Source organism: Peromyscus eremicus, chromosome 1, assembly GCF_949786415.1.
Source record: "Peromyscus eremicus chromosome 1, PerEre_H2_v1, whole genome shotgun sequence".
NCBI classification, from domain to species: Eukaryota; Metazoa; Chordata; class Mammalia; order Rodentia; family Cricetidae; genus Peromyscus; species Peromyscus eremicus.
This window is the reverse complement of record NC_081416.1, coordinates 131,021,984-131,036,201: the sequence shown is the minus strand read 5'-3', so window position 1 is coordinate 131,036,201 and position 14,218 is coordinate 131,021,984. Positions and strand designations below refer to the sequence as shown.

Sequence of the window (14,218 nt, the reverse complement as noted above, 5' to 3'; positions counted from 1 at the left end):
CTGCAGAACTGTTAACAGCTTAGCCATCACCTCCTACAGACATGCCAAGAAAAAGAAAAAGCAAGTACAGACTATCAAATGCCGCCAAGGAACCAGCAACTGTGCAGGTTCTTAGGGACACATTACCACAGGGTTTAGCTAATATGTGCCTGAAAATTCTTGTAGAAAGGAGAAGACAAGGAGGCAGAGAATACTGAAAATTCCAAATTTAGGACAATACCAAATTTGACTAAGCATGCTGGGAAAACCATCCTGGAGAGGCACTGCCAGTGGCCGCACCTGGGGCCAAGGCTGCCATCCCAAAGCCTCCTTTGTGCTTACTCCCCCTTTTAAAAACAAAAAACAAAGCCACCAATCTGGCTCCCAAAACTAGATTTTTACCTATGCTTGAAATGCATGCAAACAAAATCCCACCATATTCTCCTATTCTAATCACGATACATCTGCTCCAGTGTCAGTGAGCATTTGCCTTGTTTCTACCTCTGTAATAACACAAATCCTATTAAAACGGGCATCCCTGATGTCTTCATACAGCATATATTCAGATTTCTCTCCACTATATTCTTGAGGATGGATTTATAAAATTGACAGTGTGTAATGCCTGTAACAAATAGTGATGGATGTTTTTCCAAAGTTGCTCGAAAAGTTCCTGGTGGCTATATCCTTGTCAAGAAGTAGAATCCTTGCTGCACACTGGTCTCGAATGCCTTTAATCCTAGGAGGCAGAGGCAGGAAGATCTCTATGAGTTCGAGGACAGCCTGGTGTAGAGTGAGTTCCAGGACAGCCAGGGCTACATGGAGAAACCCTGTCTCAAAAAGGAAGATGAAAAGGAGGAAGTGGGGAGGAAGGTAGGAAGAGGAGGAGAAGAACTCTCCATCTTTTTCAGTGTATGTAGAAGTATCTAAAGATGGTCTTAATTTGCCTTTGCCTGATGGCTGAAGAGGCTTCGGCATATTTTCATATGCTTCATTGCCATTTAAATATCATCTTATGAAATACTCAAGTCTTCTGCCCTTTTTTTTCATGAGGCTTTTTTTCTTATTTGATCTTTAGTAGTTTTGGTTTGTTTTAAAAAAAAATGTGCTAGATATACTTTGTTGGTTATGTGCATTGCAAATACCTCCCCCATCTATTGCAAATACCTTCTCTCATATTTTTATACTTGCCTTTTAATTAAAAAAAGCTCTTCATTTTAATGGAGTTTAATTCATTTGTGTTTTTTCCTCCTTTATTTAAGTTGGTATTTTTGTATCCTGTTTAAGAAGACTCTGCCTAACCTCCCACTCTTTGGCTTTGATAATTAGGGAAGTTTCATGAGAAAGCCCTGTCCATAAAATGCACAATAAACAGTTCACCCCGCCTCCTTCCTCTCTTTCCTAATGTGGCCATTATTTCTCCTAACCCCAAGCACTCCTGCCCTTAATTGTGCTCCTGGGTCCGCCTTGCCTCGTGACCACATGTCTGAACATCGTGGCAACAGTCTGGAGGAACTCTTAGGTGAAAGTGCAAGGAATCAAACATTTAATGAGGTGCAGTCGTCTTTATGGGAGCAGCTGTGCTGCGCGTGGGTTCTCATCTTTTTACCGTTCCATGGAGAGGTGAACAGTAAGGGGAACAGTAAGGTGAACAGTAAGGGGAGCGTCTCTGGACCCACGTATGCTGTGCAGCAGTCCACCTCAGTCGCTAACTCTTTGAAGGCTCAGACCAGCTCCCACACACTTGAAAAGTGAGAAGGAGCTGTGAGCTTTTCTTAGCCTGTTGTAAGAGCCCCTCCACCGCTGTTCTCCTTCCTTTCTTCTTTATTTTTGTCCCTCCAATCTGCACATTTCTTTACTTCAGACAGCACAGTTGCACATCTGTTCTGTGCAGATGTTTGCGATTGCTTGGAACAGCAGACTTCTAAACGGCGCATAGCACACCCTTTGCAAACCTCACTGTCGCCTCACTGTGCCATGCTGCAGGGAATTCCTCGTGTTGCCCAAAGGGCACCAACTAACTACTGGCCACACAGTGGAGGGTCAGGTCTTCCCATTCCAGCTCAAGCTTCTTCAACTCAATTGGGTTCGGCATCCTGGAAGCACTGTGTCTTTAAAAGCGCCATAGGAACATCTGTTTCCAATTTTCAGGCCATGATCATGGTGAGGATTTGGGTGCAAGTAGTTTATGTGGGAAGCAATCCCAGGAAATACTGTGAGGGGCCATCTACAGGGAGAGAAGTGCAGAAAGGTGCATTGATGGGTGTAACTCATCAGCGGCCTTGGGCCATGGGACTGTCCCACTAGGACCCCTGAGCAACATGTAGAACATAGCTCAGAATCCCTCTCCCAGTGGAATAGACTCAGCCAGCCCCCATCTCTTATGGTTGATGGTCCTGTCTGCTCACAAGTCCTTTGGGGAGGAAGAATAGCCATGCCTGCCTTGGCAATTTTGATAATTCATCTCATTCTGAACACACTGTCAGTGTCCAAATGTCTAATTGATTACAGTTGGGAGTCTGTCTTTTTAGATGCCCATTCCTGTTTTAGTAGAATTGCTTTAATTCTCTGATGTGTGTGTTCCAATTTTTTTTTGGTAAAATGCTGCAATAATTTATACCCAGCTCAGCAGAGGTAGAAGCCAGGCAGGGAGAATAGAAGGCTACCTCTGCACGTCAGCCTCCCATTTCTGGCCCCACAATAGCTGCTTAAAACACCGTCCACCTCACTCACCGTCCACCACGCTCACCTGGGACCCTTGGCACGGAGCTGCCTCTGGTGGAGTTAGGCTAGGACTGTCTCTTGGACGATTTGTCAGGCCATGGCCGTCTCCTTCATCCCTTGCATTAACTGGAAGGGATCTGCTTACTAACCACTCCTGGGAGGCACCTCCCAGAATTCCCTCAGTTTGGAACTCCTGAACTCAGTCCCGTGAGACAGGCCCTCTGAGGAGTGAATGCAAGAATTCCACTGAGCGGAATAACCCAGTCAAAGTTTTAGAATCCCAGACTCAGCCCTCCTTTCTCCCCATGTGTTTGAAATCCCAAATCGGAATGGTAATTGCTCCATGGCTGTGACCCCAGCTGTGACCCCAGCTGTGACCTGCATCTGGGTGTGCTCTTGAGGCACTTATGGTTGCTTCTCTTGTCCTGCAGCATCTGATGTGTGCTGGGCTGTGGTGCCTGGTGGAGGGCGATACATCCTGCAAGACCAAGCTGGACCCTCCCCTGGACGGCACCGAGTGTGGGGCAGACAAGGTAACACCCAGCGTCTAGCAGTCCTGGCAGGCGGCAGCCTCACACCTCCTGGACACTGGGCTGCTCTCCCTGTGGAAGGAAGGCAGTGTGCACTCTGCTCGGGAGCCTCAGAAACACCCCTGAGCACTGCAGGAACGCCCGTGGAGCCCACAGCACACCCATGTGTCCACACCACCCCTTGTTCCTTACACAGCCACAGGAATCAATCATTTCCTTGATTTTTTTTTTTAATTAAATGAACTCCTTTTGTCACACAAGTGAATTCTCTTAAACGGAAGGTTTTTAATGAGTAGGTATTAAACTGAAAACCAATGCACTCGCCATACATTGATGAGAATCTCATGTTGTCAGATTCTGGCTAAATTATAGGCAGCAAGCTGATCCTTTTGCAGAGGTGAGACTATAAGGTTTGAGGGAAGGACCTGCAGCTACACAGCTTTCTCTTCAGTCTTACTTGCAAGCTTTCCTTAGTTGTTTGCTGTTTCCTCCATCCTCCTCCCCTGCTTCTTCCTCCTAACCTCCCCTGCTCCCTCCTCCCAGTTCCCTCCTCCTCTTCTCCCTTCCCCTCCTCCTGCCTCCTCCTCCCTCCTCCTCTCCTCTGCATCTTCCTGTCTTTCCCCTGCTCTTCCTCCTCTCCTCATTATCTTCCTGTCTTTTTCCTCTGCTCTTCCTCCACTCCTCCACATCTTCCTGTCTTTTCCCTGCTCTTCCTCCTCTCCTCATTATCTTCCTGTCTTTCCCCTGCTCTTCCTCCTCTCCTCCACATCTTCCTGTCTTTTCCCCCAGCTCTTCTTTTGTCCCTCTTGAGATAGAGCCTCTGTATATTGCCAAGGCTGCCCTGGAATATGATGTATAGCCCAGGCTGCCCTGGAACATGCTATAAAGCCTAGGCTGGCCTTAACTGTGTGTTCTTTCAAGGCCTTCACCTCACAAATAAATGCTGGGATTTCAGGCCTTTTACCACCATGCCTGGCTTATTGGAAGTCTTGAAAGAGTTAACAACAACAACAAAAGGATGTAATGTTTTATTCTGATGCTGTGCTTGAGAAGTCCTGGATCACATACTCTGGGAAATCTGTTTTAAGGACTGACTTTCTTTTATCCTTAGAAAGAACCAAGGCTCATCTACCCACATCTAACCCCCACCCCAACACCCCCATACACACACCACCATCACCACCAATCTGGCTAGCCCAGGCTGGTTTCCCATTTGTGGTACTCTCCTGTCTCAGCCTCCCGCATGCTGGGTTCAGAAGCAGGCACCACCACACCTGACTTTGTCATTTCTAAGTACTAAAGCCAGCCCTGAAGCTCTGGCCTCAGATCCTGAAAATGTCGTCTTCTGGAGAGAAATACACATGCATTATTCAATTTGTCCACACCCTTAGTTCTGTTCTCATGCCACGTGGATCCGTCCTTTTCTTGAGAATTTAGGAAATCTCTGTGGAACACATTCCCTGTATAAATTAGTGGCAAGCTCCAAACTCCAGGGAGATTACAGGCACCAGGCTGAGCAAGCATTAGCACACATGCACACCCTGAAATACCCTGCTTCCATGGAAATGTCAAAATGGACTTTGACACCAAGAGGGAAATCAGTCCTTTGGGGAGCAAGTGGCTTTGCTGAGTGTGGCCCTTTTGTGTGTTTCAGTGGTGCCGGGCTGGGGAGTGTGTGAGCAAGACGCCCATCCCAGAACATGTGGACGGGGACTGGAGTCCGTGGGGCACCTGGAGCATGTGCAGCAGAACGTGTGGGACGGGAGCACGGTTCCGGCAGAGGAAGTGTGACAATCCCCCGTAAGTTTCCCCTCACACCCCGCTGTGAGGGGCAGCCCATTCTGTGATTCTTTTCCCCTCATGCAGAGAAGTGCATTAGAAAGGGCAACAGGATAGACTGGGGTTGAGTTTGAGGGCCTTGAGTGTGGCCTGTCATCTTTGCTGGAGCTCTTTCTGAGCACAGGGACACAGTAGAGTCCCAGGGCAAGTTGGCTCCCTTATCCCTTGCTTGGCTGTGGTATAAAGACTCCCTGGGACAGACAGATGAGAATCTGTCTTGCCTATGCCATGGTCTACTTAGTTGAGGGACATTCTCAGAAAGCCTGGAGACCTTCCCGAAGGGGAGGCTGACCTTCAACTTGCTGCTCACAGATTTGGGAGCAGGTAGAATGTGTGTCTGGGAGTATTTATGGGTTCAGTATTTGTTAAGCTAAATCGTTTTCACTATTGCTCCTTCTAGAACTATTAGACAGAAAAAAAACTGATGTATTTTTCTAAATATTTTTATGAACTATGATACACCAAGACCCTTCCTGTTCACCCCAAGACATTTGCTCTGGAAAACTCAGGGATAGATTTTTATGCTCTATTATAATAATTACATCTCCATGGGTTTTCTCCTTCTCTGAACTTTCCCAATTGTAAACGTTCGCTTTGACCATCTGCTTTCTCTCTGGAATGTCCTCAGTCAGGTCCCATCTGTTTGGAGAGTGAGCAAATGATAAATTGTGTCTAAACATGAAGTGGTTTTCCATAGCGAAGTCATGTTGATGAGGAATTAGCAGATACCCTTGTTTGTAAAAACTCCCAAAGCTCGGGCTGCATAGTTAAATCACGGGGGTGGGCCATGCAGTTGATGCCTTAATGGTCCCAGGTGATGCCAAGGGCCAACCAAGGCTGGGAACCTTCTTTGTAAGGAGAGCTGACATCCATAGTTTAGTGGGTGGCCGTCACATAGTAGTTTTCAGTCGTCCTGTAACAAATGGCTTTGTGCAAAATGTCTTTTTCAATTAAGATACAGCTGAATGTCAGGCGCACTACACAGTAGGTGTTTAACCTGTCAGGAATGACTTTCTTAACTTAAAGCCTGAGTGACATCTTACTAGTGAGGGAGGTGATTAAAAACTTCAGCTGAGAAACAATTGGACAGTAGGCTAATCTTTTTTTTTTCTTTTTTTTTTTTTTTTTAACTTGGCTCAGTTGAAAGTCACAGCTTGGGTTCCCAAAGGAGAGGTGTAGTTGGATTCATAGAGCTGAGGTTTGGGCCCCTGGTCATTGGCCTTTGACCTCAAGGGAGACCCTTTTGTTCCCTAGGCCTTGGGTTCCCCTATTAAAGGCCACTGGCATGTAAGAGGAGGAAGAACCAAATGTGAAAACTGGCACAGGCCAGTCTTCAAGTCCAATCCTGCTCCCTACCCTACAGCACCTGGCAGCTTTTACTGGTCCTACCTACAAATTGTGAAAATTTGTTGGGCTGCCTATAATGCTGTTGGCATTTTATCCGTGGTCCTTATCATCAGCAGCACGGGCAGAAGAACCAGGATGAAGCCATCCGCCTTGTCCCTCTAGCTCACAGCTGTACTGCCGCTCAGCACAGGGTGAGAGGGCTTATACGAAGCACAGGAGGCTGCCACGGGTGCGCTGGGTTTAGAGCTCATGGATACTGGCCTCCTTTAGCTTATCACAAATGTCAGCTCTTATCAGGTGATACCCAGTAGACATCACACAGGGCCTCTAAATGTTCAGCATCCCCTCCGTCCTGACATGCCGGGCACTTTAGTTGTGTTTAGGTGACAGCACACTTGTTCACATCACATGTTTTCCCAGTGCTGGGGAAAGGCATTAGGCACTATTTAAAGGGCCAGTGTTGTCCTTTTGTCTTGCAGCGGTATTGCTAAGATCCCCTGCAGGAGACAAGCTGCAGAGGAGACTTTCCAGAGTCTCCTTTGTGGCTTCCCACCAGGGCTGGTTCCCTGTCGCAATCTGAGCTACATCTTGACCTGTTGTTCTGGGCTACCCTAGGGACATTTTGTAAGCCCGCTTAAGACTCCCCATTTCCTAGAACCCTCTCTGTACCCTCTCTGGCTTGGCCTGCTGTGAGGTTTTATGTGTTGGGATCTAGACCCATCCCTCCAGATCCAGTGGCCCCAGAAGACAAAGTGCTCACAACATTTTTCTTTTAGCTTCGTTACCAGCACCCACTATACCCTACTTGTACTGAGACCCTCACCCCAGCCCTGGCCCCATCATGAATTTTATCTCTTGTTCAGCCTCCTGTGTTTTATCACTTTGGATTGAGAGAACCGGCAGCCACACGGGCAGCTGCAGGACTGTGGGGTCTTCACACATTGGTGTGGCACACAGGCGTTCCTTCTTGCCCAGGCTCTGCTGGCCCAATGGCTGTGGGGAGACCAGTGATAAAAGTGTACCAGAAAGAGAAGGCCACTGTTCTCGCTCCTTCCAGGCCTGTGTTCCTTCTAACGGATGCTCTTTCAACTGGATGCTTGCAGTAAGCATTGAGTCTAAGGAATGCTGGGCATGGGTTTACAGTGAAGCATATAAAATCCTGCCTGCCTTCCCATGATTCCCTCTGCCTGTGTTTCAAATTGAATCCCTTGTAAGCTACCGTCTCCTCCCTGCTCACTTCTAACCTCTTCATACATATCACCTCCATTACCGCCTTGCTCAAGGGCATAGCCCCATGCCCATGGCTACCATTTTTTTCTTATTTACAGCTATTTAAAATAAGTCTGGTGACTGGGGCCCACAATGACCATGTATCAATTTCCTAAGGCATAGTGGAATGCATGGGCTCAGTCCATTATTAGCCAGGCAGTTCTGTGGGAGAGGCATCCTTTTTATCCCCATTGTGCAGATATAAAACTGAGTCATATAACAATTAGATGACTTGCCCAAGGTCCTACAGGTAGGTAGTAACCCATTGGCATGGTAATTTCTCTAAAAAAACAGAAATCGAAAATCAAAGGTATCCACATGGTTGGTTCTTCCTTGAATACCTGAAATAGAATGTGTCTCCTGTGTTTGCCCTAACTTCCAGTGGCTCTGGTGGCCTTTGTCCCCTGGCTTATAGACTGTCTACCTGCCCTTTCATGTGGTCTCTCTACCTTTTCTTCTCCTGGAAGGGCTCTTACCATTGGATTTCAGGCCTGTGTAGTCTGAGATGTTCTCAGCTTAACATTGTGAAATACATCTCCTACAACCATTTTTCTGAACGAAGACCATTCTCATGTTCCAGGCCAGCGTGTCTTAGGGGACCAGCATGGCCACCATTCAGCATGCTCCCACCTTGCAGCATCTTGTCCATTCTTCAGCCACAATGATCCAGCCCAGACCTTCATCAGTGTGCTCTCCTGGCCCTAACTGGCCTTCGCTTAGATCTCAGTGGAAGCCTCTTCTCCTCAGAGGAGCCCCTTCCCTGACCACCCCGTTTTAAGTGAGGTGAAGTGTCACCCTGTGCACCCTTCCAGCATGGCTGGATCTCTTGTGTCTCAACTCAGTTGATTCTGCTTCGTTCCCATTGGCTTTGGAGCTTCATGAAGGCCTAGGGCCGGCTCCACCATCCCTTCCCCGCCTACAACAGAGCAGTAGCTCAATAAAATATGCCGGGACACCTCCTTGCCTGTTTTCCCAAGGGAAAGCAATCTTTCTGCCCTTCCCAGGCCTCCATGACATATCCTGAATGTCTCTTTTCCCTTCAGAAACACAAAAATTAACTGAAACAATCAGACCAAGTAATAGATCACCAGTAAGCCCCCTTACTTGTATAGAGTCTTGGATGCTCTAAAAAGCCAGGCGCTGTAGCCCACCTTTCCCCTGCAATGCCAGAAATGCTCAGGAAGGAGCCTGAGCATGTCACCCCAGCCTCGCCTATTTCAACCTAGAGCATGACCTGGTTTTGCTCCTGTAGTTTTGACGCCTTGCTGGTCAGTCTGATCATTCACTGTGACCATTCAGCTCCATTTCCTGTTGGGAATGGGAACAGCTCACCCTGTCTCCTTGGGAAATGTTCTTCAAGAGTCCATCCTACCTTCCTGGAGCCAACAACGGTGAGAAGGGAAAACCGAGTCAGACTTTGGGCAGGTGGATCTGCGGCAGCCCTGAAGTGTTTCCTGAAGTAACTGGGTCAGCATTCAGGCAGTTAGGGCTTGCAGCCTAGGGCCCGCTCCTGAACAGTGTCTGTGGGGTGACTTACAAAGCACAGCTGATCATGGCCTCTGAGCCAAGAGCTGACCCAAACAACATACTCTCTGTCTCACTCCTTAAATCAGACAGCTCACTGCCCTGATATTTCAGGAGATGGCCAGAGCTCACTGCTGTGAACAGCTTGGAGTACTCCCATGAACCTCTCCCCACGGCTTTATCTGCACATCCCTGGCCCCTTTCCTTCCATTCTGCAGCTGGTTTATTCACTGTCCAGAGATACTGGCAAGAGAGTTCCCCATCACCCCACCCTTTTTCCTGGTCCTGGTCTTTGTAGCTATTGGTGTTTTTACTTCCCAGTGCACACAGAGGGAGAACCATCCATGTTTTGTTTTGTTTTATTTGTAAATGTTGATTTTCTTTAATACTTTTCATTTTTATTTTATGTACACTGGTGTTTTGCCTACATGTATATCTGGATGAGGGTGTCAGGTCCCCAGGAACTGGGGTTACAGTCAGCTGTGAGCTGCCATGTGGCTGCTGGGAATTGAACCCAGGTCCTCTGGAAGAACAGCCAGTGCTCTTAACATCCATGTTTTTAAACCAGCTTCCTAAGTTTGTTCTTTCCTACCATTTCTATTGTTGTTGGTCAGAGTTAGTGGAAAATTCTGCTCTATTTTGGATTCTGTCGCTGGGTGAGGAAAGGAAGGCTCGGGTGCACCTGTGTAAAGGGCCATCTCTGTCCCAATACCTGCAGGTGAGAGCTGGCACATCAGGACCACCACAGCATTGTCACCCCATGGCCACAACAAGGGTCGGGGAGCAGCTAGTCACTCGGTACTCAGTGGAAGGGAGGGCAGAGTTCTGGGACTGTGCTTGGCTTTGCTCCCCAGTGAGAGGCCACCTGTGGGCTTTCAGTGTTAAGGACCTGGACTTCCGTGGGTTATTCATTTAAAAACAAACCTGAGTTGTCTACTCTTAGCAGAAGTTACACTCACAGCTTCCATACTTTTTAGAAAAGACCTCAACACTGGAACTGCGGTTGCCCCCAAGGTGCACCAGCTGGATCCTCCTCTTTTAGCCTACGTGCGTTTATATGTCTTGTCCTTCCCAATCAAGAGCAGACCTTCTACCTCCTAATCTGTCTAATCTACCATCTTCTTACCGCTGCTGTCTGTGGTGCCGTGAAGCCTACCCTCATAGGAGACCAGGAGGAGCTTGGGAAGGGTCAGAGGGAGATGAGACTCACCTTTCTGTCCACATCTGTTCGTCCTCAAAACGTCACTTCCTTATTCTCTCTTTTTTTTTTATTTTTTAAACACATTTATAAAACTTCCTGCAGAGTATTGTTCATTCCCATCCGGCTCACACACATTGCAGCACCCATGCATGTGTGTGCTAGCACCCTTCAAGTGAAGGTGCCAGCTTCCAGTGCTTGCATGTGTGACCGTATGACAGCTGGCTTGCTGTGCACAGTGGCTGCCTCATCTGTGCAGCCATGAGCTGGTGAGTTTTTATGTGTTCCCCCTCCTCGCCGATACAGGCTGTCATTGGTCTTTTCCACTGTGGTGCTTATGGTGGCCATGTCTCCTAGGGTGTGGGTCTCACTCACCAGTGGTGAAGCTGAGCATCTTGTGTGTATCTCCCTTGGATCTCCTTTTCTTGTGCAGGGCCTGTTCAAGTCGTTTTAGTTTATATCTATCTAAGCTTCAACTGTGTCAATTTTTAGAAGGTCCTGAAAGATAACTATTTAGACATTGAAGATTCACGTCAGGTATGCATCTTTTCCCATGTGTATGTGTGTTCATGTGTGTGTAGATGCATGTCTGTGCACATGCCTGTGGAGATCAGAGGTTGACATCCAATCTGTCTTCCCCGATTGCTTACCATCTTATATTTTCAGGCAGGGTCTCTCACTTACATCCAGAACTCAACAACTCAACTAACTTCACTAGCTATCTTGCTCGGAAGCGCCTGTCTCTCCCTCCCAGGTGCTGGGATGGGTTTCCATGGTTACCCAGCATTTGTGTAGGTGCAGGTGATCCAAATTCTGGTCCTCTTGCTTGGGTGGCAATAAACCATGTACTCAGCCCCAAAGATGCATCCTTAAAAACCCTCATGCTCCAGCCAGTTGTCCCTGTGTCAGGCATCCTGTGACAATGGATGGGCAGTTCTGGGCTCTTTCTCAGCGCCATCCCTAACTCACACCACTAAGCAGTGATCCCTTCCCCATTGGATCTTTGGTTTCTGCATCTGAAGGACACAGTCAAGAACTTCTTCCGATGTTTTGCTCAGACGGTCTCCTGTGTGTCCCCAGGTCTTTGCTTTAGGGTAAGATGTCAACTTCCCCACACCTCCCTGTCACAAGGCCTCACAGAGCCGTTGAGCCTGTGCTGTAGAGCCCGTAGTTCTGGGTCTTCAAGTTCTCTGAAGGAAATCCAGTGGAAGGATGTGGACCTGCTCTCAGCTCTCCAGAGGGAATGCCTATTCTGTCATGAGTTCTGTTCTTTCCTGTCCTCAGTTTTGCCCTGTCATGCTGGGGGTTTTGTTGTTTTAATCTTCATGGAGGTGTTTTGTTTTTATCCACCCTGAATAGCTTCAGAGGACCTCCGGGGTGAACAAGAGTCCCAGCCCTCTGCTTCACACCCACCTCATGTGGATCCAGCCTCTCCTCCCTGCCCCTGCTGATCCAGCAAAACATCTCCCAAGGCCCAGGCTATCTATGACTCAGGCTTCATCCAGGCAACCCCAGCATGGGATGCTTGGCAAACCCAGGTCCACCTGTGTCATGCTCCCCAGAACTTCTGTCAGGAAGCTGTTTACAGACCTTCTGCCCAGCCACACCCTCCCCACAACCACTCTTTCTGTCTTTCTGTGCCATGGATGAAGGGTGTACTTTTCTAATGGTTTCAGGGTCATTATTCATGTAGGAGGGTCCCTTCAATGTCCCTGTTATTCTAGATAGTCTCTGAGATTGCCACCCCTCTTATCTACTGGGATACTGAAACCATGGATAATACCAAACTCTATATACACTATGCTTCTTCCTATACATCTAGGCCCATGAAAAGTTAAACTTTAAAATTTGACACAGTAAGAGATTAATAATCATGATAACATAATCACAACTGTTTGCTATAATGAAGGCATTTAAAACTTATGAATAATGTATTTCTGGCATGTCTCATCTTCTATTTTAAGACCATGTTTAATTGTCCGTAACTGAAACTACAGGAAGCAAAACTATGAGTGTGAGGAACCACTATACTGAGGAGCTGGACATGAAGAGTAGGGACTCTGTGATCTTGCCACACATGGTGGAGGGATTACTTGGGTAGTGGACCGTGTGGCTAGTTGGTCAGTCTCCCTCTTTTCCCATGTTGGTCAAAACAATGATTCTAATTATTTTTTTTTTTTTTATCAATTATTGAGCTATGGGTCTCGCTTTTCTTTTTCCATTTTCATATGTATGTGTGTGTGTGTGTGTGTGTGATGCATGAGTGTATGTTTGTTTGCATCCATGTGGCTGTGCATTTACTTGTGTGCACATGGATGTAGGGTAGGTGCCCAAGGTTGATGTTGGGAACCATCCACCATAGCTCTTCCACCCTATCTTCCATGGGGCCCACAGACCAGGGGGACACTTGTAGATCGAACTCTCTGGGAAGGCATTGTGGGTGTCAGAGGTGAGAAGCTGCATTGAAGAACAGGACAAGAGTCTGCTCAAGGGTTCCTTGAAGTCATCCTCTGGCATGCAGGAGGATGCTGCCTGGAGGCCCTCATGCAGTGTGCCTAGGGAAATGGGGCGGGAAGCCTGCTCCTCTTCAATGTCTCTCTAGAACCTTGTATTAACAAAGCTGAGCATCAAGACTATTTTAACTGGAGACTCGTCTCATGCTATCCAGAGTAAGTATTCTTCCATTAGAATTTAAAAGCTACTCTCCTATGTTTCTTTTTTAAATTGTTTTTTTTTTATTTTTGAGATTATAATATAATCACATCATTTCTCTCTTCCTGATCCTCACTCCAAACCTTCCATATGCTCCCTCTTGCTCTCTTTCAAATTCATGGCCTCTTTGCATTAATTGTTGTCATATATATATATATTCATTCCTAAATACAACATACTTAGTCCATACAATGTTACTTGCACATATGTTTTCAGGCTGACAATTTGGTATTGGATAACCAATTGGTGTGCTCTTCCCTAGAGAAGACTATTTTCCCAGCATTCCTTCATTGCCTGGAGTTCTTTATGTAGGGCTGAGACCTTACCGGCTTTTCCCTGTCCACATTAGCATGTCTGTTGTCCTTATTTAGCTCCCATTTAGGTAGTCATGTTATAAGACTTTATGGGTATAGCATCTGACATTCCTAGAGGATACAATCTCACAGCAAATTCCCTGAACCTCTGGCTCTTACAATCTTTCTGCCCCCTCTTCTCAATGTTTCCTAAGCCTTAGGTGTATCCATTGAGACAGGCTCTGCAATTCTGAGTCTTTATGTGTTCTGATTTTCTGTCTCCACCTGTTTCAAAGAGAAGTTTCCTAGATGAAGGGTGAGGACTACACTCATCTGTGGGTTAAGAAAAAAATATTCAGAATGTAGTTACAGCTTATGCCAGTTTAATAAAATGACTATTGTAGGTTCTCTTCCAAGATGTATGACGTCACCAGCCCTGGGTAGTTGGGAAGGTTTCTAGTACCAGACATAATTTCCCTTCTGTTGAATGGGCCTGAAGTTCAATCAGAGAGCGGTTGGTTACCACCAAGGTGCATGTACCACTACTGCACCCGTAACGTTATTGTCTTCTGATGCAAGTCTAGTGGTAACAAGATTTCTGAGTTCTTAATCTGGAAACATTTTATTTTTCCCCTTATCTTTGAAGGACTATTTTTCAGATGTAGAGTTCTTGACTGATCATTTAGTTTTCTGGGCATGTGAACTATATCAGCTTGCTGTTTTGTCTACCAAGACTTCCTATGGGAAATCTGGTGACAGTCTTCTTAAGATGCCTTGTATGTGGCCTGTCTTAATTTCTTGGTGCT

The 14,218-nt window shown here is 46.9% G+C and overlaps 1 protein-coding gene across 1 annotated transcript in view; it reads left to right on the top strand.

Annotated features, from left to right (window-relative positions):
- Adamts17 (ADAM metallopeptidase with thrombospondin type 1 motif 17) overlaps nt 1–14,218 on the top strand; it is a 321,166-nt gene that overhangs the window by 188,879 nt on the left and 118,069 nt on the right. Inside the window, 2 exon segments of the mRNA XM_059273139.1 lie at nt 3,132–3,233; nt 4,885–5,030. Coding sequence (XP_059129122.1) covers nt 3,132–3,233; nt 4,885–5,030 — 248 coding nt within the window.